The 26,851-nt window shown below is 43.5% G+C and overlaps 1 protein-coding gene across 1 annotated transcript in view; it reads left to right on the plus strand.

The window, feature by feature from the left end:
* LOC141468633 (protein eva-1 homolog C-like) overlaps positions 1-26,851 on the plus strand; it is a 204,738-nt gene that overhangs the window by 67,945 nt on the left and 109,942 nt on the right. The window contains exons 3-4 of the mRNA XM_074153770.1: positions 1,350-1,473; positions 17,028-17,180. Of these exons, the coding sequence (XP_074009871.1) occupies positions 1,350-1,473; positions 17,028-17,180 (277 nt within the window). The remainder of the gene's footprint in view (positions 1-1,349; positions 1,474-17,027; positions 17,181-26,851) is intronic.

Raw genomic sequence — 26,851 nt, forward strand, 5'->3', positions numbered from 1 at the left:
CAAGGGTGACATTCAGAGTTATAATGCTAAAGATTATATATATATCATGTTCAGGGAGAACTCAAAAATAAGAGTAGTCACTGGGGCAGAGAGAAAATTGGTTTGGGTGGCACGTGGTAGAGATGGAACAGCCCTTGTGTTAATGGCGCAGGGATAAGATTGCGGGAAAGCCCAGCATCGAGGTGGGTGTAAGAAAAGGGAATAGGGAGAAGACAAAAGAGACCAGGGGAGTTTAAGGGGGAATTTCTGCGAAAGGAAATTTTTTTTTTTTTTTTCCAGTGCCTCCTTGCAAGTGAAAATTAATTGTTTTGGGACTGGAATTCACAGCTCTGTATCGCAGGGACTTAGTGAGGCTGGTGGATTACCTGGCTCAGTGGTCTCAAAATGCTCTGACAGGTTCATGTGTGTCAGGCAAACATTATGGTAATTTTAGCACTTTAGGGGCTCTACAGCAGCACATAAATACCACCTAAGAATTTAAAACTTAATTACTGCCCCACTTAATATTCTCTCCCCCCACTACTGCTTCAGAGGATCATAGGGTTAAAAGAAATCATGAATCTTCCTTAATGAAGCTATTTTCTAGCAGGAGACAGAATGTCTTGCCCCTGTGGATTCTGAGAAGGAGTTTTTATGAGTGTTATGCCTGGGGAACTGGGGAGTGAGTGTTACAGGAAAGGCAGTGCAGAAAAGGGGACAGGACCCAAAATGCCAGCAGTGGGAAGACCCTCCGACTCGCAGGCCCTTGCTGAGTGTAGCTAAAAGGAATGTGATAGTCATGGGGGAAGAGGAGTGAGCCCTGTTAAAAACTAAGTTGGCTGTGTAACAGTGTTCCCACCACAATTACTAATTATTGGAATACCAGCAATTGCCAAAGCTTTTATATAATGGAGGCAAAAGCTCTCTTGAAAGCTGCGGCTGAAATTGTGCATCTCCAGAGAAATCTAAAGCAGAACGGTGGTGGCAGGGTTTGGGTCTGTGCTTTTAACTGTCAAGGCTGATCCATGTCCTCAAAGCTGCTTTTCCTGGGACGGTGCTGCCTTATACCAAGATTAAATTGCATGCAAATGTTTCAAAACAGTGCAAATCCCTCCTTTTGCGTGCATGAAAGGGAAAGCCATGGTGCTCCTTAAACCAGTGCGAGTACTAGCCCTCTCCTAGCCCATGGCTCCTGGGGTACCCGTTGCGTTCAGCACGGTTGCCTGCCTCGTGCTGGGGACGGATGCGGAGGCGAGGATGGCCTTGCCGTTCTCCAGCTTGTCTCCATTTGATGATCCCTTTGGTGGAGATACTGACATGCTTTTGTTTCTCTCTGTCTCGTGCGTGTCTGTGTGCATCCCTGGCTGCAGAAGATGCTGGACGAGTGCCAGGACAGGCGGAGCTGCCAGTTTCTCGTCAACAGCCGGCTGTTCGGTGCGGATCCGTGCCCTGGAACCGGCAAATACCTCATCGTGTGGTACAAGTGCAGGCCAAGTAAGTATCTCACTATCGAATCTCCTCGCTCTGGCGAGACCAAAGCGTTTTCATCCTAAATACTCGCCAGAGAGGTCTCCTAGGACTTTTTGTTCCCTTCCACCTTTATTTTTGGTGTAACATAACCCCCTGGGTGCAGAGAATTTCTCCTTTCCATCTCGCTTGCTGTCTTGCTGGGATGCTGCTGCACTGGCTCCTTCCTCCTTGCTGGCAGCCCCAGTTGCAGATTGTTTTTGCAGGTGCCAGCGAAAGCTTTTGCCAACGCTGAGCTCACGATGTCGGCGGTGGGTGGGCTACTCCCGCTCCCATCTGCGGCCACCCTCCTGTCCCAGTGGGCTACTGGGACTTGTCCCCTCTCCGCCTGCCCCTGCAGAGGGAGCAGGAGCTCTTTGCGTGGGCAAGGACTTCAGACCTGGGTGCCTAAGGCAGGCGCTGAAGACGGTGGTGCAACGGGAAGCTCATCTGCCCACGCCATGCCATAAGCCAGCTCTTAATTGCTCCCAGATCAGGCTGGGAATGTTAATCTATGTTTTGCGTGATCTCATTAGCTGTGTTTAAATTAAATGGGACCGGCGCCTGGATACTGGGAGTGTAATCATGCGTGTTGCAGAAGAGGTGAGCCTGGTGCGGCTTTGGCCCAGAACAACCAACATCCTCTTGGCCAATTCCTGGTCCCACCAGGGGCGTTAGTGCAGCCTGGGCACTGTTTTCCATCAGTGCTTTGGAAGCAGACACATTAGTTTGGAGAGAGATAGGGTTTGATGGCGGCCGAACTGTGCCAACCGATTTCGGCCAGAGAACAGGCCCTGACTCTGTTTGAATTAATAGTCTGGACGTGGCATTTCACAGCAGCCTAATCCCAAGATTTTTAGATGACATAACTAGCATGGTTCCAGCATCACGGTCAGCAAAATTTTTGAGGAAGAAAGAAAAAAAATTTTTGCACGGGGAAGAAAAACATACCTGATTTCAGAAAAGGTTTGAAACCAAAGCAGAAACATTCAGACCCCGTCAGCAGCAGGGAAATCTTTTTGCACGCAGAGACCTGTGCTAATGAACTGAAGGGATCTGGCAAGATCTGTGAGGAATTCAAATGAAAAGTAGGTAATGAAGCACCTGCATTTGTTGTGGGGTTTTCGTGAGTGATTGGAACATCCCTTCTTGGGTGAGAAATGCATCCCCGAGAGAGAGGTGATTAGCAGGGTGTTCTGACAAGTCCTCCTGGACCTGCAGGTTTTGTTTCAAAGCGCGCTTGAGAAATCTGAATATTGAGGCCTGTGCTGAACTTCTGAAGGTACTTCAGGATCCCATCTGTGCATAAATATTTATGGCTTGGCATTCTTTGCTAATTACAGATATGCTAGAAAAGAAGGAGTCCGCGTGCATGCTGGGTAAGTGATTTTCCTGAAAGAGAGCAGGGAAAGTTGCTTGAAAACATTTCCCCAAGACATTTTTCAGGCAGCTCCAATTTTGCAGGGTGAAACAGGGTAACCTGACACAAATTATTGTTTCTCAGTCACTGGGCAAAATTTTAATCAGAACCTGCTGGATTAATAGCAAGGTTTGAAACGTGAGGATTAGCTTTGGACAGAGACACCGGGACACAGTCAACCTTTCTTTGATGATTCAAGACATCAGTTTTGAGTCTCACAAAGTGAATCTAGCACTTGTGTGTTTGGTAACCGTGTCCTTTCACCTTGCTCTAGGGAGAAGGTTAATGAGGGGACTGAAGAAATGGATTCACAGAATGAAAAGTACAGGACCGTGAAAAATTTTGGTGGGCTTTTGGGGTTATTGAGTATTTGAGTATTGTTTATGAGCTGTAAATTAATCCAGTGCAGGGCCTTCATGTTTAAGAGCTGACCCCAAAAACTGTGGTCCTGTGAAGTATTGACCTGCTCCAGAAAGGCTGAGCACACATAATTGTCACCAAAGAGCACCAGAGAGTCCTTGTCCAGAGCTCGCTGCCTGGTGCTTGCTTCAATCCATCACTTTATCAGAAGACAAATGCAATTTTTTTGGCTATGTTTTTATTCCTGAATTTGTCCTTCTTAACAGTGAAGCTATTTAAGGTCTGAATTGTCCTCTAGAGACATTTATTTCTTTCCTTTGCCTATTGGGGCAGCCTGATGTGACCATGCTACTGAAGTAGGTGCTTTGGTTAAGTGCTTACCTAGGTAGAGTGAATGTGAGTTTTCCCGTATACAGGTATGAGAGGTGCTTTGCCTGCAGAGTTTGGACAGGACATTTGTAATATAAAATAAGGATGCCCAAGCCCTCCCTCTCAGCCTCAAAAGGCCCCTGGATAGAGGTAGTTATCTAAAAAGAAAACTTCCTTGAAAGAAAGCAAAACTGAAGTTAGTGGCATTTACTTGTACCTTCGCTGAAGAATAACTAGACGGTGCAGTCATCCCCTCCAGCCACTGTCACTGCAGTTATGCCTCTCTGACTTTACGTTGTGTTTGAAATCTAGTGGTTTCGATGCTCACTGGCTGTGTGGGGTTCGCTCGCAAGGCAAGGTGCTATTTTGGATTCTCATGGGCAGAATTTCAAGGAGATGGGGGGACACTAAATCATGCTGAAACTGAAAGCTCCAGATCTTCCAAAAGGTGGAGCTTCGGGGAGCAGGGCAATTGGGGCAGTCTCAATCTGAGATTGCTTTTGCTGGAAGCAGGGAAGCTCACGCAGAGGTTCGATGCCGAAGCATTCTGGTTCACCTCCTCTAGAAATTAAAAAAAATATTTCAGAGAAGGGCTTGCTTAACTAGAAGCAGTGAGAAGTTCAATGGCTTGTGTGTTTTTTGGGAAGTCCTGTGCTAATTGTGGTTCCTTCTGATCCAATGACTGAATCTGTTGTCTAATGGACATTCATCTGCATGTACAGGAGTCAGATATGTGCATGGGACTGCTTTTAAATGTTAGCTTGTTTGGCAGTGCTGTGTATTCTCTGTGCCTGTAAACATATAAAAACACTATGTGTGTATTTTAAGGTACAGAATGTTTAGGGAGATCAGAAATAATCAATAAAATGCTCTATTATGCCTCAGTTTGGGGTAAGTCAGACTTATTTATTGCTGCTATGGGATTTGAAGGCCAGGGTTCATCAAAGTGTATAGGGGCTTAGCATTTATTTTCTTTTCCCACTGTGTGTGGGCCTTAGTTTCTAATATGCACCAGCCTTTGGGAAGATGTTCAAAAGCACAGTGCAGGTCTCAGCAGAGCATAGCTATGACTTGTGCTTCTAAGCTTGGAGGTACCTTTGCAAATCATCCTGCTATCGACAGCCTCAGTAGAGAGCCCCCAGAGGGTCCCTGCAGGTCAAGGCTGGGACATGCCTTGGTGAAGGTGAAACCTGGAGTTGTTCTCTGCTAGTGTAGATGTAGCCTGGCATTTAGCACTGTCTGGGGATGGTTTCCAGTGGGAAGTTTGGATATAGCCACCCTCTTTTAGAGGCTAAAAAAGTTGATGAGAATGGCTGTTGAGAGAACTGGCATATTCATGTGTTGATGAGAACTGGCATATTCAATTTATCAGGGCCAATGTAGCCTCCGAAGCACATTCATGCCAAGGATCAAGCTCTGAACACACAGAGGACTTCAATCTCCGGGGTACCTTTCAAGATCATTAAAAAATTGCACACAAATCCAGTTATTTCTCAGGTAACATGCTGATTTGATTTAGACCCATTAAGTATAATTACCGGGTAGGCTGCAGGAACATTAGAAGGAATTGACATAGTATTTAATTGGTCTAACATAAATTCCCTCTAACTGAAATCTGGATTCACCAGTGTTATTCAAACAATTTGGTGTTTGTTCATCCCCCTCGCTTCAGAGACTGAGAACCGTGTAGGATCGTGTGTTATTGTAAGCTAGGAAATATTTGCTCTGTGTGCCAGACTTTCCAGAGGGGTTGCGTGGTCTAATCCTGGCCGGGAACAGGATCTGTGGGGCTTCCCAAGTCATGCTGAGGAAATAACTTCTCCTCTCTGCACCCCAGCAGTACCGTTGCATCCATTTTTACCGGGGTTGGTTGCTGCTCTGGGCTGTTGTACAAGCGGGGATCAATCTGCAGCATTTGTTTGCCCGTGGTGGCTTTTTGGCCGTTTGGTTGGACTAGATGATCTTAAAGATCCCTTCCAACCTAGACAATTCTATGATTCTATGGTTATTTTTTTGGCTTTGTTATTTCAAAAGTGCCAATGCCTTTGAGCAAAATGGGGACGTAAATGCTTGCCTGTCTCTGCAAAGGGTTTACGTAGAGTGAGATGTGGCGTCTGAGTGGTCATTCGCTGGCAGCGCTGTCGAGAAAGGAGAGGGCTCCTGCCTTGCTTATATGTCTCCCCTGTATTGCCTTTCTGTTGTCTCCTTCTCTGCTGTTGCTATGCTGTCCTGGATGCATGGTCCCCTTCTCAGCTCTAAATAGCCTGAGCTGCAGCCCCTGTAATGCTATAGTGATATTGTCCCTCTTTCCTTTTGGGCAGTTGCTACATTAGCTTATGACTTGAAGGACTCTTGGAGACATAATCTCCATCCAGTGGTTTGGTTTTTTTTAAATTATTGTTTTTATTTAATTTTAAAATGCTGTGTGGAGCAGCTGGATGTGATAATTGGAGCCTGGAGGGTGTGAAGCCTCCCCGTATTAATCATTCCAGCGATATAACAAAGTGTGAACCAAACTTTGCTGCTCTCCCTTCTATTCACAAATGTAAGCCCAAAACCTTTGAAGTTTCAGAAAGCCTGGATTGTGACCTGGGCTCCAACTGCAGCTCAAATCCCCCTGTAACAATACAAAAATATATTCGGGAAAGACATCAAGGCTCTGAGAAATTCATCTGGGAAGGAAACTTGCGTTTGTTGGCAAAGGGTGAAGTGCCAAAAGTTTGGAAGGGGGTGAGGGAGGTCACTTTGTTCTAGTTCAGAACCTGTAGCTTTGATTTATGGGAAAACTTTTGTGCTGAGAATTGACCTGGACATGTTTTGAAGTGAGCAGGCAGTCATTCTCTCCACCATAGATTTAATTCTAATCCAAGAGGCCCAGTTAATTCTTGTGAAATGTCATTGGCTTTTTTTCAAACATGGGAATGCCCATCCCGATGTCCTTGCTAAAATCCTACTCAGATAACTTTGTTTTTCTTAACAGCCCTTGGCAATTTTAATTAGAAAGCATCTGAATTTTAAAATCAGTTAGGAATTAATTCCAGTTAGATCATCTTCTGATATAAATGTCATCTTCAAGTTTGCACACTCTGTCATATAGTGATGGAGCTGCTGTGCTGTGTCCCAGGGGTGTCTACCTTTGGGTGAGGGTGTGTGATTTTTTTGGGGGTCGGTGGTACTTCCAAACCTGTACAAACAGCAGAATACCATTACTTGTGGCAGAGCTTTTCCAGAAATCAAGGAATTGTGAAGAGTCATTCTCTGTATTGGTGATTCCCAGTTGCTGCTGAATGTGAAGCTGCCTCATGTCTCTTGGGGGATTGGTCAAGTCTGCTCATCAGATTTCAATCACATTAGCTGAAACGTATGGAAAGGACATTTTGGAAAGACCACCTAGGCTTGCAGCGAATGCATCTTGTTCATCTTCTAATTTCCCTACAATCCATTCCTTCAGTCTGGAATCTGGTGTGAGCTTTGCCGTTGACTTTGCTGGGCTGAGGATTACACCTTTTCTGTTAAACTCTGTGAACATGGCGTGAAAAGCCTGGTCTCGTCACACATCCTCCAGGTTTTCACTCCCCAGGCAGAATTTGCAAAATGCTGTGAGCAAGAGCAGAGGGCTATGGAAAGAGCAGAATTTTTGTAGGCATTTCAGACGAGACCAAAGAGGGACCTAAATGTATTCCCAGTCCCTTTAACGCTGGTGATTGATTTTAGTGCTGGGATAGATTGGTAATTCAGTAGTTATCAACCCTTTCAGAAAAGCATTAATCTCCTTTGTAAGACAGGTTTATTGGTGGCAGGAGAAGTTCACTGTATTGTTCGCGACGTTGCTTTTTGGTGGGCCAGGCTTTCCAAAGCAGCACGATGGATTGAGGGCTGTTTAATGGGCACGTCCTTCTGGCCCATCCAGCGAGGCAGCAGAATAAGCCTTTTACCTCCTGCATTCATCAGCTTGCTCTTGCTTATCTGTATTATTTCAAAACTGTTAAGGTGGTGCAGGGAGTGGAAATTTATAAGGGCAATAAAAGCTCAGGCAGCCAACGCTGTGGCGATGAAAAGGTGTAAATAAGGGATCGCTATAAATAACACAGGACAGATCCATCAGCCTGTGATTGGGGTCAGAGAAGCTTTAATGCTAACGATTAATATTGTTTTAAGCCGTTGATGCGCAGAGATTTTCAGGCGCTGTCAAATAGCCCTATCTCTGTAGCACACTAATCACTTGGCTGTCAGGAGCGGGATTAAGAGGAGCGTGTGATTTCATTGTCAGCGAAGGCAGAGATTATTGTCAGCCCTTGCCCCCACGGAGAAGGGAAATGCTGCTGACGCGGGACGGTTAAAAAAAAATAAAAATAAAAAAAAGCCCCAGTTTTCTTTCAAACCTTGTCATTCAGCCCTGATTGACATCAAAAGGAGAACTAGGACCAGCAAAGACCAGGGTGCTGCTTCCTACTGATGTGAGTGGAAAGATTTCCCTTGCTGGATCATATGTGAACCACTAAAAAAGATAAATTCTCAAATCTGCTTGAATTGTATAAGTCATAAACTTGTGACTTTTATCCATCCCCTTTGTCCACTGGCATTTAAGTTTTCTGTGGGGTCCTGGGAAAAAAACAAGGGTGAAAAACCCTCTTAAGCCACAGAGTTTTGGTGAAGGACAAGAAAGGGATGCACTGCAGTCTTTCTGTGCTGGGACAGGTGGGTCATTAGCACTGCCAGAAGGAACTGGGAGCCTTTGCCCTTGGGTACAACAGGTTTCAGGAGATTCAGCACCTGTGGGCACCTGTGATACCTTTCTGTGCTGATGATGGAAGCTGCCTTGGGGATGGTGCCATGAGATGGATTTGACTGCTGCCAGAGACAAAGAGGTCTGAGAGCCTTCTCCCCAGGAGAGCAAGGGAGTGTCCTGAGGGGATTTAACCAGGATAAACACAAGGAAACCATTTTTTTTCAAAACAAAACTCAAAAATCCAACTCTGTGATAGGGGTTTGCAAGCTCTGAACATTAGATTTCAAGATTGTCTGGCATACTGGTGAAGAACTGTGAGAAGAAAAGCATGTCCCAGAAACAATATGCTTGTAAACCAAACTGAGATGCTGCAAAGGTTTGGTTTTTTTCTTTCTTTTTTTTCTATTGTGAAAGTTTGTATCTGTCACGTTGAATCCACAGTTTAAACCACGCGTGAATGCCTCCCAGAGTGGTAAGCGGAACAGAGAAGCAAATTTATACATTTCTTCTTCAGGGGGTCCTGTATATGGACCTATTCAAGACAGAAAATACAGATCAATTGCTCTCCTGAAATAAATTTTTCTTGGAAGAAATGCAGAGAAGAGTAAATCTTCTCCAGGGCAGAGGCATGGTAATGAACTCTTTCCAATACTGTGGATTTCTTCTACATTTTTTCAATATCAGTCCTACATTTGGTTTTCAAATTAATTATATATTTTAAAAACAGGTGTCTCATGATATTTTTCAGCTTTTCATCGTGCTAATGCTGAATCCTAAAGCTCTTATCGGTTACACATTTTTCTGACTACTTAAAAGGCACTGGAGGTTGTCACCTAATCATGTCTCTGGGATCTGGGACTTCTAAAGCATCCGTGATGAATTTGGGAGATTTGGTAACTGTATTTCTCCCAGCTACATTTTTTCTTCTCAGGCAAAGTCACTGAGGGAATACTGTGTGTTTATTTAGGACAGTAGTGAACTTGCCTTTAATCTAGTAGGCCCCATTTTCCATATTTTATGCTTGAGGCAACCCCACGGATTATATGTAAAAATATCAATCAGGTATCCTTTTAATGTTCCTGTGTCAGAATTATTATTGCCATTATTTTAACATTTGGAGAAGACCATTTTAATGATATAAGACTAAATTCTCCCTTTCAGCTATTTTAATAATAACTTTAAGCAGCATTACTCCAGATTGACACCATCACTGGAAGAGAAGAGCAAAAGTACTGTGAGCAGTGGTACTAATGAAGTCTTTTTCCTTACATATTCATGTAGTTCTTTCCCCTTAGGACATCCCTCCTATCTTTTCATCGCAGTAACAAAAGTTTTCACCATTGTCTCCTGTGGTGTAGCTAGTCCAGATTTATATCCATGCTAATTGGCCTGGTATTACATCTATGCTGGTTGGCTGGTGAGACACTGGAACAACTACAGCCAGCTTTGGCACTGATTTGTGGCTCTCTTCTGTAATTGGCTACCAGTTCCTATAAAATGTATAGGGACTTTACTGTTTTTGTCCCCTCAATGTTTTGCATAAATTTCACTGAAATTTAGCCAGCAGGTTCCCAGGTCCTTGGGATGAGGACTAATAAAAGGTGAGGCAGTAAAACACCAGTAAGTCACATCTGCTTCAGAAAATCAGCCCAAATTCAGTAATGGGAGGAGCAGGATGAGAATTAAATTTGTCCCAGGCTCCCAGGCATTTTGTTTAACTCTCATCTCCCAGTCTAGCGTATATATTTTGATATTGTTTTCTTTTTCCTCCTTAGATAACCACATACCTCTGTTTGTCCAACAGGAAAGTGCAACTAGGTGCATCCGAACTCCACTTTGGAAATGAAATGTAGCAGTTAATTTGCAGCACTGCCAGCCTTTTCATAGCAGAATATAAAAAGACAACTACTTCAGACTAATGAAAGTGACAGTGGGGAAAGGCGCCTTTTAAACATTGCAAATCGGATGGGTGCATCAGGAGTGTAATTTTAAAGGAATCTGACAAGGTCGTTTGCAAAGAACAATCTTCTTACTTGTGGAAATAGTTTCAGACCTCCAAAACTTGGCACTCTTGAATTTTCAGGGTACTTCTGAAGTTGGCAAACTGCCTATTTGATATAACTCTGGACTGTCATCCGCGCTGTATCTTTCAGAGTTTCAGATTAGCTTCTGCAGAAGTAAGCGCGTGCACTCTATGCCATCGAGGGTAGCAAACTTCAATTTTTAAAAGTTAAATTACAGCATCTTCACAAAAACTTTCTCACGGCAAAACTGAATGGAAATAACGTTAAAAGATATTTCTGTGCAAATGTATCAATTTGTGACATTCTCACTTTTTTATGCCCCAAACTAAAGGGGATGAGCCTTTTTAGATCCTGGCTGTTGAAATGAGGGAATGACCAGGTAGCCCACAGCTTAAGAGCTTGAGGGGGATTCAGAGGAAAGGCTGTACTCGAGGACTCTGGAGACCTTTGCTGTTCTAGGAAGGTTTCTTCCACCCGATCCTGCCTAAGGGATTGCTGACTTGATTAAAGTGGATTTATTCAAATCCTGAGATGAACAGAAAGTTCTCATTAATAGCATGTTCACACAGATGAGGAGGAAGCTCTGGGACTCAGGATATGAGGTGTATGTCATAAGTGAAAGGAAACTGGAAGAAAACAACAAGCAAGGAGCCGTAGCAATGTGCACCCACCTAAAGAGCAGGCATTTGCCACAGTGAGGAATTTCTGATCTATGTCAACTTATTTGCATTTGGGGATTTGGAGTCCAGAATTTGCTTCTATCTTCCAAAGATAGGTCTTCTTTAGAAGATGCAAAACTCAGATAACAAATGCTTGTTTGAAAAGAAAAGTAAGTAAATACAGGAACACAGGAATAGGAGTGTGGGGAAAAGGTTTGAAGGGGAGCACAGACTGGAAAATAGCCTTTTAGTCCAATTACCTTCTTCACAGAAGATTGTAGGAGTGTCCAAAGCACCTTTGCTCTGTCTTTGAGATGTGGTTATCTGTTTTAATTTTAGGAGGATGGACTTAGATCTACATGCTCTCAAAAAAGTCTCTATTTCTTACAGAAGGTCCTGGGAATTGGCTGATATTTGAAATATAAATATATGAAAATGAGGGTCACAAGGTTACAAGAAAGGGTATCTGATGGGTATCTCCAAGCTGAGCTGCTCATGGGCAGTCCTGTTGCAGAGGTGCTCTTGTTCAAGGATGCTGCTCAGAGGTGTCTGTCCTAGTGTTTAATAGGTTTCCTGTCTTGGAGACTCATCTTCCTAATGCCCCCAGAAGAGATATATATTAACAGGTACTCACTATACTTATCTCTCACATGATTAACAGGATCATTGGAACAAATTTTCCAAGCACGTTGTGGAATCTGAATCCTTGGAGATGTTAAAAACTTGAATGGACATAGCCCTGAGCAACTTGCTGCTCTGGTTGACTCCGGTCTGAGCATGGGTGTTGGCCTAAATGGTCTCCAGTGGTGCCTTCTGTCCTCTGTGACTCTGTGAATTATGGTCTGGAGTGACTACATCCATAGTAAAGAGTTTGTATTCCCATGGTTAACCCTAGTTTTGGCTTTTCTCTTGAGGCTGACACAAAAAATTGTTCTGTTGTGACTTTTGCAATGTAAATATTCTTCTGCCTCGGTATGGGCTGAAACCAGCAAAATGTTACCACACGTGAGATCATCTTTATTATTGGGTGGTGAATTCCAGTCTCCATAAAAGTTTGCGGAGTTTTAACTTATCACTAAAAGGTTGCATATTCCAGTTGAGCCATCTGGCCCTCTGTGCATCTCAGCTGTTCAACACTGCAGCCAATCAGTGTCCGATGGGTGCAGTACGAGATGTAGGTAGGAAGAGTGGCACAGAGAACTGGAGGTGTATGTGCCATTAACACAGTTCTTCTGGAGAGAGTGGCTGGGTGAGAAATCGGATTGTCCCCGTGCACTTTTTCACAGGCCAACACTAACCACCACCCAGTAGTTAAACACATTCATTTATCAGCTAAAGGAAGACAGGCATTGGTGGAACGGCTGGATATAATGAAGAGTTACGCATTTCAAGGCAAGAAATGTTCTTTGTTTTGGGTGGTGTGCAGTGGAACAGCTAATGAAGCTGGGATGAAGGCAAGCAAGGCAAAAATTGGCCTGAAGAGAAGTTATTGGCTAACATGGAGTGCAATTCGGTTCTGAAGTGGCATCTTAGGTGCAGTCTCATTAATTTAACGGTTATAGACTAGGTAAGATAGTCTTCTATGAGAAAGAATCCTGACCTCATAAGGAAGTGAGCATGACCATCTCTTTCCTATAAAGTATCTTTCTTTGCTCAGATCCTCAATTTAAATCCTTTAGGATTTTGTGAGGAAGATGACAGATTTCTCTTTCTATGTATTTCCAGCTCTTTGATCTGGGAAATAGGGTCAGCTATGCATTGATTATGTGAAGCATACATCTTTTAATTAGCAAAATTTAATAAATTTTTTTCACAAGTTCTGTTGAAAATTATAATTTTAGGCAAGGTAGACTTCTGGCATTAATGCATTCTGTCACTGTTAGGCACAAAATCTTTTTAGGAGCTTCAGTCTCTAAGGTCCTGCAGAGAGAGAGCCAATTGACATTTAGTTTTGAGTTTCCCAGTCATGATCGTTCAGAAAATTGTTAAGGACCATCAGTGAAAACGTCCTTAAGACACTGGGTAAATGTATTTTACTACAGGTCAATATTTTCATATTCTTGTGCACATCCTGTAATTACGAAGGGTTCTTCTTGTTCACTTTACTGTTTGAGAGCACCAATTTTTCCATCAGCAACATTTATAATTGTTTTCCCTCAATTGTTCTAGCTCTGTTATAATCATGTCATATAATGACCTTTAAAAACGTGTCTCGAAAAGCCTGCAGCTGTTCCCTCCTTGGTTTCTCTCTACTGAGTTATATTTAAGCCAGTGTCTCTGAAAACAGGCAGTAATAAAAGGGATATTATCCTTAGCAAATATCTTAATCATGGTAAATCTCTGTTGCCCTACAAATGACTGCATGGGGGATTAGAGTTGAGTAAGCCATTTGCTGAATATCACTGCCACCTTTCCTGGGTCGTTTAAGCATGTTTAATTTTTCAGGGTGAAACATGAAACCCGCTAATACAAATGTTTGCATTTGGACTGAATTATATCCAGACTGTAACAGTTATAGCAGGCTTAGGACCAGATTGTGACTGATCTGTAGGAGGCCAGTTCTTCTTGGGAGAGTGAGAGAGAAAAATGGGTTGAAGTACCAGTAAATATATGGATGATGCTTAGCTCTGTATTTTCTTTATATCAGTCACAGTCCTTACCATTGTCCAGTGCCTGGGAGCCATCAGTGCCTGGATGAAAGACAGCTGGCTTTGGTTCATCCTGGCTAAGATGGAGGTGGCAATGCTATGAAGCAGAAAATACTTTCAGGAACTTGTGTCCTCTGTAACATCACTTTCTATCTGTTTGTTTATCCAGATTTCTATCAGGTTGCCCAGAAACAGTGGAAGCATCTGTTCTCCAGTGATCAAGCTTAAGGGAAGTCTGAAATAGTATTGAGTACTTCATCCTTTATTTTTCTTCTTTCTTTCTTCCTTGTAAGAAAGCAGTGTCTTCTATCTGAGGCAGCCCTAACCAGTTTGGACTCAGCCAGAGCCTTGGGAACTGGCAGCTCCAATAGTTGTTTCCTAGGGCAGAATTTAGTGACTGTGAGGAGGTGGCATCTGTTTTAGGTGGCACAGCCCTCTTACTCCACACCGCAGTGTGCCAGGAGCACATCACCCATAAACTGTGCTGGTTCCCAAGGAGCGTGCACTCAGATTCACCTCCCTGGTGGAATATCTTGAGCCATCCATCAGGCAACTTCCCCCATAAGCCCTGAACATGACTTCCCAGAGCAGCTACAAGGGTAAGAATTGCAAAAATGAGAGGCAGAGTTTTTTTGTCGACTCTCTCATGATTGCTGGGCTGGCTTGCCCAGCAAGATGGGCCATCTCCCCAGACATGGGAACACCTGGGCATCCCGGTCTCTTCTGAGCTAAATGCAACACTTGCTGTTCTTAAATCCCAGTCAGGTTTCCAAATGACAGGCTCTGACTTTGAACAGTCAACAGAATTTAATAAATATTCTGAGGACCTTAAATGGGTCCACAGGACATGTGGTTAAGCAATCAGTTATACTTGTTAATTGGGAGATGTAGCTAATAATAACCAAATCAGAAGAGGAAATGGAGTTAGTGCCTCCTAAGAAATAAGACCTTCACAGAGGACCCTGGCACTCACTCATTATAGACTTCAAAATTGATCTTTTGCTAAAGTTAATCAACTATTTCATACTTCAACCACTTCAGCCAGTATTCTCCCTTTCCAGGTATTCTTTTATTAACTATGTATAGCTTGTACTATTGCAGAATTTTATGCATGTACTTTTAGCTTGAATCAGTGTTTGTTGCCTAAGGAAAAAAAGTCTATGAAGTCTATAATGTTCTATTATACTCTGCTAGGTTTTATACTGTATAGCTAGGCTAAAGCTTTGATCCCATTTCCCTCTCAGAAGAAACAAAAATCCTATGGGAGGCCATTGTAGGTGAAGATAACAACCCTTAGTATGTTCAGTGTGTTATTCAAATGCCTATGTGGTGATCATGGATGAAATACTTACATAGATAAAATGGTGATTGATTCTTCACAGCTCTATAAGGTTCCTACATACTCTGATGTTGAAAAGAGCTGCTGTTCCTGATTCCTGTCACTATTTTACATATTCAGCTGGTCGTGGGTTTATCCCTATAGGTATTGCTGAAGGATGTGTGTTCTTCAAACAGATTATTCCATGAATGATTTAGGTCTTAATTCTGTCTTCATCTACAGGGATAGATGAGAAAGTGTTTTCCCATTCAATAAATATTTTAGAAGTTTGAAAGTTTCTCCGCAGTAGGATAAAAACTTTCAGAGATTTTTGGAAAAGGCTACAGAGGGAGAAGGAAGATTATGTACTGGAATAGTGTCTAGGGTTAAGATTCTCACCTGCACTGTGAGGGTTTGGACCAGGGTTTTCACACTCCAGGTAGATGCTCTAATCACCAGATAATAGACTATTTTGAGGGGCTATTTTTTGACTTCCAGTAGGAATTTTCAAGTTGAGTATGAGGAGTAATTTGTTTTCAGACATTTCTTTTAAATCAGCATGTGCCTGTTTTGGTACATGTTTTCTCTGTGCAGATTTTTCTGAAAAAAAACTGTTCTAATGTAGAAATTAGTACTGTTTTGAGCAAAGATTAAACCAGATGAGTCCCAAGGAGTCTTCCAACATAAATTCTTCTATTATTCAACTTTGGTGGAAAATTCCTCTCTGTGTCTGATCAGGCAAAATGTTTCTTGAACCTATAGTTACAATACAGTCAAAAATGTCACATTAAGTGCTAGCTGCTGCGGTGTATAGACTTAAGTATTAATCTATAAAGTAATTATTAGCTAGTGTTCTCAGTTACTGAGTAGTTTGATGTATATGGGCTTTGCATAGGTTTTCATATATATGTGCATATGTGTGTGTGTGATATTAGCCATAGAGAACCAATGACAGAGAGAGACAAAAGTCATCTCTATGCTAGTAAATGATACAGGGCCAGGAACATTTCAGATGAAGTGACTGATTGTGCTTGGGAGGTTACCACGGGTCAGGGACCCCTCCCATTAAGCAGTTTGGATGCTGTTGTGGCTACGTTTCTAATGGTAAATAACATAATCAAGTGAAAGGTCACCCTACAGAAGCTGGGGAGGTTGAGGTTATGTTCCTGGCTGTGCCATGGGTTGGCTGGGGTGACCATACACGTGCCACTTCAGTTTTCTTTATCTCTTTCACACTTGTAGATGTCTACCTGCGAAGACTCAACTCTTCAAAATAGTGTTTGTCTTCTGTGGCGTGTTGGCAGACATACATGGGGAGGGCCAGTTCTAGGCTGGGACCTCTAGGGGTTCCCATAATACAAATAATAATAGTAAATAGTACAAAGTTTATTTTGTATTCTTGGACTGACCGTTTCAAGAAGGATTTGGGGAGCAGCTTTGCATATCTGTATTTGCAACAGGCAAGAGCAGCTTCCATCAATAACAAATTTAGTATAGCTCCTATTGAATCGGCCAAGGGGAAGCTGCTGTGAAAAAAAGCTGTTGAGCATGATTATGTTTGCATTTGAGCTGCTGTGATGTAGAATAAATAAATTGGCACATAAAGGGCTGATCTGTGCCTAAAGGTGCCTAAAGATGGGCTTTCACCTTTCCCTGACTCAGGCTTCTGATATCACCATGCGGAAATCACTGGATTGCCATGTCTCACTTCTTTGTCTGCAAAATGAAACTGTTGGCTGTTTACTGGAACTGACACATGCTAGGTTAAAATATGTTCTTTAAATGTGCTGATAATGCCAGAGAGAGAATGCATAACGCAAACGGATCAGCGCTACTCTAGGAAATGCAGCTGTAAGGCTGGGGTTGTGCTGGCAGCCGGTGTGCACCTCTGGGCGTACGCCCAGAATCGCTGCTGCCTCTGACAAGCTCACACCGTGGGGAGGTGGGGGGGCTCCCTTCATGCTGAGTGCCTGCCTGTTTATCAGCTGAGTAATTAAGTGTTTGTTTCCTTCCAGATGAGTACAAGAGTAAAGTAGCCTGTGAAGATGACAAGCTGAGGCTAAGCTGTAAGAAGAGCATGGTGATAGCCATTTACTCTGCTGTCTTTGGAAGGACACAAGGAGGCAGCCTGGAGTGCCCATACCAAACCCTAGGGATGCCCATGATCGGTAAGCAGGGGAATGGCTTGACAGAGCACACTGATCTGGGCAGGGTGATGTCATTTACTGTCATCATGGTAGGGCTGGCACAGATCCTGGTTAGGAAAAGCAGGACTGGCACACGCAACCTGCCACGGTGGCGCTCCTGATGTGTGCTACCATGTTAACCAGCGGTGAGCTTCATCATGAACACCAGACTGAGGATCTGCTAGATGCCCTCACCAGGTCACCAAGCAGCAGACATTTAGCAGGTTGATCAGATTATATGCTTGAATTTCTTGTTCAACTTTCTGTCCTCCTGGTGGTTCATACACTGAGCCTTTATCTATACTATGGAGGAGGATATTATTGGTGGATGTCATGGGCCATCTGTGGCCAAGTCAAGCCTTGACATTGCATTTAAACTTTTACTGAAGTTAAAGCAAGGGGTGAGAATTCAAACCCCAAATTGTTAAGTTGTGTCATGTTTTGATTGATTTGCAGTACCTTCAAGTAGCTTCTTTACTCTCAGGCTATCATAGTCTCTTACATTCATGTGCTAAGATCAATAAATTTAAAAACATTCACTAGAACTGTCTGTTCTTGAGCCAATGTGAAATGAGTGTGAGTATTTTAGGCTGTGGCAGAGAGAGCATATGTCTACAGTGCAAAATCCTGTGTTCAGCATTCCTCATCATCCTTCTCTGCAGAAGTGAGAGGGAATTAACTGGTCTCCCAAAGGAATTGCCTCTAGAGGAGTGAAAGCTCCAGAGGAGGCTTTAAAGGGAAGCTGGAGCTGCTGCTATTGCCTGTGCTGGTATTTGTTCAGCTGTATCTGGGAGTCTTTGGCTTCACAGCTGCTGATCCACTGCCCTTAAGGAGTTAAATGCTATTCAAATGGAAGCATGTGAAGTGACTGCTTGGAAATAGGATCTGCAGGTGATGGGTGTCAGTAGGAAACCACAGGTGGAATCAGGCCAGTCAGGTTATTCGTGCAGTGTGGTAGGTGCCTTAGTTGCGTAGCTGTGAAAATCTGAGCACTTGCAGCACAGCTGAGTAGTTCAGGGTCTCCTACCCAGTCCTGTGGTTCAGACGCATGGCAGGAGGAGTCATGGTCCTTTAGCCAGTTACCTCCTGTCTCCTGAGGTGACCTATGTCCCTGGATGTGCTCCTGTTATCCCCCAGCTGCCAGAGAGCAGAAGCCAAAAGAGATATGCGTAACTGGTTGGCCTAGACCTCTTTCATGTGGTGTTTGGGATGGGCTAAGGGTGCACACGCTGGTGCTGTGGTGGTTCCGCTGGGTGATAACTTGCTGAATCAGCGAAACTTGATGGGTTTCTGGTGTATACCTGAGAACAGCTCCTTTGTCCTTGCTGAGAGGGCAGACACAGGCACATACCGGTGACAATGTGCCAGCACTGGGACCTGCTCTTAAATGTCAGCGTGAAGCAAAACTCTGTGAAGCCACGAAGGGTAAATTTTACTCTTCTTTGCTGAGATACAAAGTCCCCAAACTTGTACTGGCTGGGAGCAGGGTACATGGCACTAGCAAACAGTTTGGAGTTGCTGCGGTCTCAGGTACCTGTTCAGTCACCCTGGGGACGTTGGGATGCTGGGGACACACAGATATGCTGCCTGTATAATAGCAAATGGAGCGTGGGAAGCATCTCTGAGGCATGTCTTGCAGGGCTGGGGATGAGAGATGAGGCACTCGCCAAGGAGCAATGCCTTCCCCAGGCTCTCCCAGGCATTTGGGCACTGTGTGAGTAGTGTGAAAGACGCAGTATAGCTGTTGATGCTGATGTTCCCCTGCATCCTGAAATCCTCAGAGTGGAGGGTGGGTGTGAGGGAGCTGAGATAAATGAATATGAGTGCGCAGGTGGTCTTTCAGCTTGTTGTGCTCCATCTCTCAAATCCCAGCTATATTTGAGAGTGTTTGTCCAGGTCTACTAAGTATATTCAGCAACAGCTCGCTGATCCCCCTCAGCATGGCGATGCTGCCAATGCTACAGGCAGCCTCTGCTTATCATGAGCTTGCTCTACCTTCCCTTCACCTATTTTGTGCGAGCTGACCCAATGGGACAGAGCTCTGGTGATGCAGGGAAAGCAGAGGTGAGTTGTGGTTATCACTCTTCTTTTGGCCCCACAGGAGAAACCAGCGTAGGATCCATTTGCAATCCAAATCGGCAAAAAGCACGTTCACGCTGTGCTTCCCTGCGGCGTGCTGCCAGAAATAAGTCTTGAGTACATCGGCAGCGCTGAAGTGAGCAGTTGTGCTCCCACTTGCCACTAGCAATTGTGGGAGCGGTGCTCAGAGTCCCCCAACCTGCTCGAGAAACCCACGGGCCTGCCTAGCCCAGCAGGCAACTCTGTTCCTTCAGGAGCAGGTGAAAACATCCCGGCTTATAAATCAAAGCTTTCTCTAGCTAGAGAATGTTTCCCTGCACGTTTCCACAGCCCTGCGATACGGGGAGGGCTGCTCCGTGACAGCCTTTGATCCCAGACAGTCGCGGGGAGCTTATCTTACAAACGTGACCGTATGACTCAGACTTCACGGCAGCATCCAGTTCCCGTAAGGCAGAACCCAACTATGTTCTGCACATGGAAGATTTATTCTGTTTTAATTTCATAGGACTGATGATTTGCGTCAAGTCTGAGCCTTGGCAAAGGGCCTTTTCCTGGGAAGTAGGTCCTGGACAAGTTTGCAGTGATTATTTTTATCCAGGCAGCATGAGTTACTTGATGAGTGAAGAACTCGTACTTGCCCCAAAGGTGGGGAAGGGTATCTTTTCTTTCTCTCCTAATGAAAAACAGTTCAGAAAATTTTATTCCATTTTTTATGTGAACAAAATGAACATTTGGGTTGAATTTAGAAACCTACAGCTTCTACAGGTGAGGCTTTTAAAGAACTGAGGTCTAAGATGGGGAGAAGGGTGGTCTAGTAGGCCATTGTATATATTTCTGACTCTACCATAAGGTAAGGGAACAAATAATTTAATTTATGTTGTTTCTGCCTTGAAAAACAAGACCTTGTACTCCTGTAGGAGCGTTGAGGAGATGAAGTTCACTAACGGTGAGTTTCTTGGATTCTGCAGAGCTGTGAGGTACATTAGGTGCTCAGGTGGAAGAATCTGAGGTGTCGTGACGTTGCAGCCCTTTAACACCAGCCATCATTGTGCTGCTTTTGGGTGATGTAAGATCCCCAAGTCAGACTCCACACACCACGCCACGCCAGATGCGTGCTTTCTCTCCGTCTAATGTCTATACGAATGTGCTTAGCATCTGTGAGGGGAAAGTTATTGTAAAGAACTCCATCCTATCCCTGTCATGTTAAAGAGAAAATCTGCCAGGATCCTCTTTTAACTGGAAACATGCTGAAACTTGTGTCTCTGACCGTAATGGGAACCCCCTGCAAACAGCTGGACCCCTCCTCGAATGCCTTGGGAACTCTGAAAAGCTCCTTAAAGGAATTTGACCTTATTTGTAACTCTCTTAATAAAGCCTCCACTTTGCTGGCAGCATGTGCAGAGACAATGCACAGAGCATAGGGAGGTCTCTGGGGAAAGGGTTATTTGCAAGCAACAAACCATTAATATCCCTCAGCCCAGTGAGCCCTTTGCCCCTTTATCGTGCTGTTTACAGCTGCCTCTGCCTGCATCTCTGAGCGACTTGTTTATAGCAAGAGAAGCCAATTTAAAAAAATGGCCTTTTCCTACTTGTATCTGAGTGCAAGGTAATGATCTAATTAGGAGACTGAGGAGGAAGAACTTGGATGTAAAACAATTACTTGTTTTATCACTTAGTGGAGTGACATCCTTGATCATATTCAGGGCACCTGACATTCACATACACATTTTTATGGTAGCTACCCTGCTGAACCACAGCGAGTGAGATGGACATGTTCAGCTGACCTCTAACATGAGGATCCAGGTCTCCTTCTCAAGGACCCTGTCTCTCTCCATCCTGTATACAAAGAGCCCACAGGAATTAAACTCCTCATCTGGGTAGAAGGAATTTGGGCTTGGTTTCGGAGTCGGCGCAAGATCGTGGGAACTCTGGCTCCAAAGCCTAGCTTTGAGTCATGGTGCGTGGGTTAAGCTGAGCAGTCTGCTGAGGAGTGAAGTGTCCTTGTCACTTAACATACAAGTTCTCTCTGGTGCCTCTGTAGGGGGAAAATGGATGTGTTTACAAAGCCCTGAGGAAACTCAGATGGTCAGTGGCACTCTGTAACTCACTGGATCTGATAACGCAAGAGCAGAGAAATGAGTTCAGCAAAGGAGCCGGTGCCTTAGGTGCTCATTCCCTGGCATTTTGCATTTTAATGCAGTGACAGAAGGTGATCCAACCCAGTTTGTTTTGATTTCCTCCTCTTAATGCAGATGTATATATGACTTGAACCAGAGCCTTCACAGTCCCTCATATAAATATTTATTAAACCATGTAAATAATGGACCCTTCTAGTTTGTTTATGTGATCAGATCTAGAATGTGCGTAAGTATGAAATACATGCAGTAAAAAATATCCATTTTATTCCGTGGTACATGTTTCTGTTCCTGCCAACACAAGAGCTGGTTTTAAGAGACCGCTGCCCCTCCAGCCACGCATTTCTGGCTCTCTTCCGCTTCACCATCCATGACCATTTTCCATCCTGCCTTTCCATCAGTATGAGTTTGTGGCTGTGCTCTAATCTTGATCTTAAGTGAAATGATTAAAAATAAACGGAGCTGGAGCGATGAGGGGTAATAACCTCTGGCACTGATGGGAGAGACAGGGTACCCGCTGAAATCTGTGCTGGTCAGATAATGCCGTGTAGCACAGCCTGTCCTTCAGCAGATCCGAGTGCTTGTGGCTGAAACGCTCTCATGCTACATCCTGATTTCACTATACGGGAGACGACAGCCTTTAAAACGGCTGCAAGGCTGGGTTTGTGGGATGAGCAGCAGATGTGGGAGGGAGCCAGACCACGTCTTTCTTCTCTAAGAAGTGCACACCAGGCTTACGGAGCGCGCCTGCCTGTAGGTGTGACTCTATGTGCATTTGATTTACATTCAGTGCAGAAACTACTTTATTATGTGTATAGCTGATGATTAAGAACATGTTTTTAGAGGCCAATCTGTTTGTATGTAATAAAACCCACAAGTATCCAAGTTTGAAGGCTAAATAAATATCAGTTGCTGTTTAATTCATATATAATACCTTATTAAATTTAAATTGAAATGAAATTCTCATTCAGAATGCTGTTAAAGTGGGACAATGCCTGCTTTCAGAAAGTTGTTTTTCAATTTTAGATACTTTGTGTGTTTCACTTTTTGTCTCAAAACACCAGGAGGTAATTAAAATCACTTTACAGCTGTTTCTAGAAAACTCAAACTATTGTTGGATTCCATAGAGTCATAAAAAATGATTTATATGAAGTTGGGTTTATATGCACACAATGGCTATTTTTTAGAAAAAAATGAAAGGAACCATTCAAATTTGCTTCTGGGCAAGATCTTTCTCAAATCCAAGGTTCAACTTGGTTTTATAAAAGTTGTTTACAGGGGAGTATGACCCCATGCAGTGGTTGTAAATAAAAATTCTGAAAGTAGTAATTTAAATAGCACTAGCAGGCTCTGTGATGATATCGGTATGATATTTGAGGAAGTAAAGTGGTTATTTGTATCAGTAGTATCAACTTCTTTAGTAGCCGATCTTATAAAAGATGCCTATCGCCCAACTATTAGTTAAAAGCAAATCCTGAATATAATCCTAATAATAAAAGGTAAGAATCTAAAAGATTTAAATCTGTAGCATCTCAATTTATTTCCATGGAGTTACTCTGAATGAAAACCAGTGTAACTTGTTCAGAACTGATAAAGTTCCTCTTAAAATAACTTGGGTGTCACTCAAGAATATTACAAAATTACCATGGTGGTGAATGCAGAGCCTGAGAAACAAAGGTAATGGGAAACCTGTGAGGCTGTGAGCACACTGTGCTTTATTTTAGGAACCCAGGGCAAGAAGTGACTTGCAGATTGTGTCAGCTGGGAAGTCTCTTAAAACAAGTGGGCCAGTCCCACAGCTTCCAAAGTTCAGACTTTGCTTCAGCCGAGGTGTAGGCACTTGTTGAGCTCTACCCATGTTCAGGAAGATATTTTTGCTGGGCTGTAATGAATAGGAAGGACATGAGCTCAGGGACTTCACAGAGCAGTAGATGCATTGAGTGCACCATCCTTGTCTTCTACTGAGTGAAGCAAAAGCTCTTAGCTGCTTTGCTTTTTATCTTGATTGCCTGACGGCCCACAATCAACTCTTCTCTGCTGCAAATTAAATAACAAAATTTTAATGTCATTGCCAGACCAAAGCTGCTTTGTTCTCTGAGGCTTCTTGGAGTCAAGTTTGAAGCTGTCCTCAGATTCTTACGTTAGCCCCCAAACCTGCAAAATGTTATTAATTTGCTCAACTTTGCACACTCTGAGTCAGCCTCTGCAAAACTGGAGCCTCATGTGATTTATATGAGTTCTAGTTCCAGATACAAAGGTGATAAGACGATTTGAGCTCAAGTTAATAAACCAAGTGTTTCTAAATGTAACTATAGCATTTATAATTAAACCTGCAATCGATCCTTCAGTTGCAGTCTCTAGATGTGATTAGTTTCTTTTAAGATCGTTTTTTCTTTTCTGGCCTACTGCTGAAGTTTCCAAAGTTTTATGAAGTGTGTGGTGAGTAATTTTTCTGCCTCATTCATTAAAATGTACTTTTTAATGTAAAGCTGGCCTTCTCTGCACATCCTTCTAATGTTCGGATGTAGATTTCTTTTTTAGCCAGCTGTTCTCAGTGACATTGTGCAAGACATAGACACCATATCAAGCTGCACCAATGTGAAGTTCTCTGCTGCTCTATGTAATAATGATGACGGCATTTTATATCAGAAACCCAGCTCAATATGATACCAAAGTACCTGGCGCTGCCAAAGCAAAAACAAATAGAAAGTCCCTCAAACATTAAAGTTCACAGAAAAAGACAGAGCAGACTGAGTCTGAAGCTGTTGTGGGGGAGGTAGACTCTTCTCGGCCTCAAGGTTGACCAGGAGATGTTGGAGCATCTTTCTGACTCTGTTCTGCACAACATCAGGTAGTACTTTTACCACAGCTGGTGAGCAAGGACCTGGGAAACCAGAGCTGATGTGTGGGCCAAAGCCCCAGTGATATTTCCCCACCAGTCCTGACTGCAAATCCTTTCCCACAGTCCAGTGGCTTATCAAGCAAAATATCTCCTGAGCCTGTGCTTACAGGTCAGAAGTGCTTTTAACAATCTCTTGTAACAAATTAATTTATTTTATTTCCCTACTTGAAGAGAGTTTTCTTGTGCTTGGAACAGATTGACTGTGCAGGTTTTGTGAAGCCTGTTCTGTTCTGGCATCCAAACCAGCAGCCGTTGTTTTGGGTCTCTGCTCCTAAGCTTTCCTCTTCACACGTCTACTTCTGCATCTTTTCTTGTTTAAGGGTTGTCTTTTGTTTTCATTGATTGGTCTTCACATTGGTTGATCTTGAGGGCTAAGTATCTGTAGTTTGGTTTTCTCCCTCTTGTCTTCCACACTTCCCGTGATTCTAAACCCAACTCACTTCTTGTGTCCTCAATAGAGGCTTGTGTGCCACAGTGAGGAAGAGAATCCAGCGTATTTCTGTTGCCCCCATCTGAAACTGTGTGACAGTGCTATGCTGATAAACAAATTACCTTCCCAGGCTGCTTACTGTAGAGAGAAAGTGGACAAAGCCCATCTTTATTAACTCTCTTCTGCACTAGCTTTTAAAGAGAACAGCAAAGTTAATGGGCATGGGCTAAGCTGCAAATGCCTGGGGTTTGATATACTGCACATGGTGCAGACTGGCTCATCAATACTCTATGAAGACATCCTTCACAGGCTGCTAGGATGGCTAATTTAGCAGCTGAAGCAAAGGCTCAGACACCTCCAGCAACTGTCACTTTATGAAGGAGCTGAACTTTGTATCAACTGCAGCTAATGGAGCATCTTTTAAAATAAATGAGAAACCGTCCGAGAGCAGAAGGGGAACTTTCTTCCCTCCTGTCGATGATAGAAATTCTCTTGCAGAATGAAGCAGTTTTGAGTCACTTCTAGGTACAGCATGAAGGAATTTGGGCACTGGCTTCACCTGCAAGGTTGGAATTACTTTCTTCCTATTTACGTCCTTCTTGCCCCTCCATCGAAGTTTGCTTTCTCTTTTGGCAGATGAGTAGGTAACCACAGCACTGATTCAGACATCCGTCAGATTCCTTTGCAGGAACTAAATTTCTCTCCTCTTAGTTAATTGGCTCCTGCGTCATCCATCTTTCATTCTGTCCTCCCTGTTTCATAGCTCTCAGCAAGTAACTTTTCCTCTTTTTATTCTTTAGCAAGAAATTGTGCTGCATGTTTTGGAGAAAAATCCTGACCTCTGCTTGGGAGGAGTTTCCTCCTAGAGCTGTTACTTGTTTGTAAATGACTTCCCTCGAGGGAATATTTGTCTTAGGTTTTTCCTTTCACCTGCTCCTCAAACGATAGCAAGGAAAGCTAGGGTTCTGCTGACTGTTTTAATTGGAGATGTAGGTCTGCTCTAGTGCCTTTATGCTGAGCCAAAGCGTGCCACAGAATTCGTCTCTTGATCAGGTACCATCAGTCCTCTTCCAGTTCCTAACCACTTACCTCACATGCACTGCTGGAAATAGTATTTTAGGCAGTGATTCTCTTTCTGAAGTGTTTAATTAGAGCCAGTCATTTGGTCCTTTTGATACTTCAAGGTCTTATACTTTATTGATTGAAAAAAATAGAATGAGTGCTCCAATTTTTGTGATAAATTCATGGACTTAGAGTGCATCGTCTGACAAGTGGGTGTAATTTTCTTCTTGGGCTGTTTTTCTTTTTTCCAAGTGCACACATGTGATTCTTATGTGGAATAAGGGCATATAGGACTAATATGCAAAGAGGCTATGGAGATTAGTGATGGAAGAGAGATCCGATGGCCAGATGAAACAGTAGTTATTACTGTGAGCAGTGAGAGAGTGCCAACAGTCCTCTGGTCTATGAAGAAGATGATGAATTGGCTTTTTCTCTAGTCTTGACAACAAGGACAATATTGGGATGATTTTCATGCCCTGCTGCCTTTCCAGTCCCACAGGCAGCCTCTGGAAAACCACTACCTGACACAGCACGCTAACATAGTCACACGTGCAGGTCCTGCTTGCTCTGGACAGCCTGCCTTGTCTGTGCAGTGCAGGAACCTGCCTTTGGAGGCCCAGCGTGGATGTGGCAGATGAATCTGATCACAAGGTTAACAGAGGCACAGATGTTCCTGAGCATCTGGCACATGCCCCACTTCACTGTGGGATTAGTCACCCATCTCGAAACTAGGTGTCTAAATCTGTTTGTGGATCCATCTGTGATGACTGCTGCCTTGGAAGAGGCTCCGATCTCCTCCAGAGCGTCTATGAGTTACCATAATGCAAAAGTCAAACTGTTTGGAAACATTCTTTCAAACCCAGAGAGGTTTTACAAGCAAAAGCAGCAACTTAGGGCTTGGATTTCAGATTTGGATGTGTCACCCTTATTGGAGAAAAACAAGTAACAGTGAGTAACCAAAGTAACGGATGTGATTAATAGGCTTTGGCTCCGATTTCTTTTTTTTTTTTCACCACGAAGAGGTAATAAAGAAATACTCATGCTG

The sequence above is a fragment of the Numenius arquata genome, chromosome 9 (assembly GCF_964106895.1).
Source record: "Numenius arquata chromosome 9, bNumArq3.hap1.1, whole genome shotgun sequence".
NCBI lineage: Eukaryota > Metazoa > Chordata > Aves > Charadriiformes > Scolopacidae > Numenius > Numenius arquata.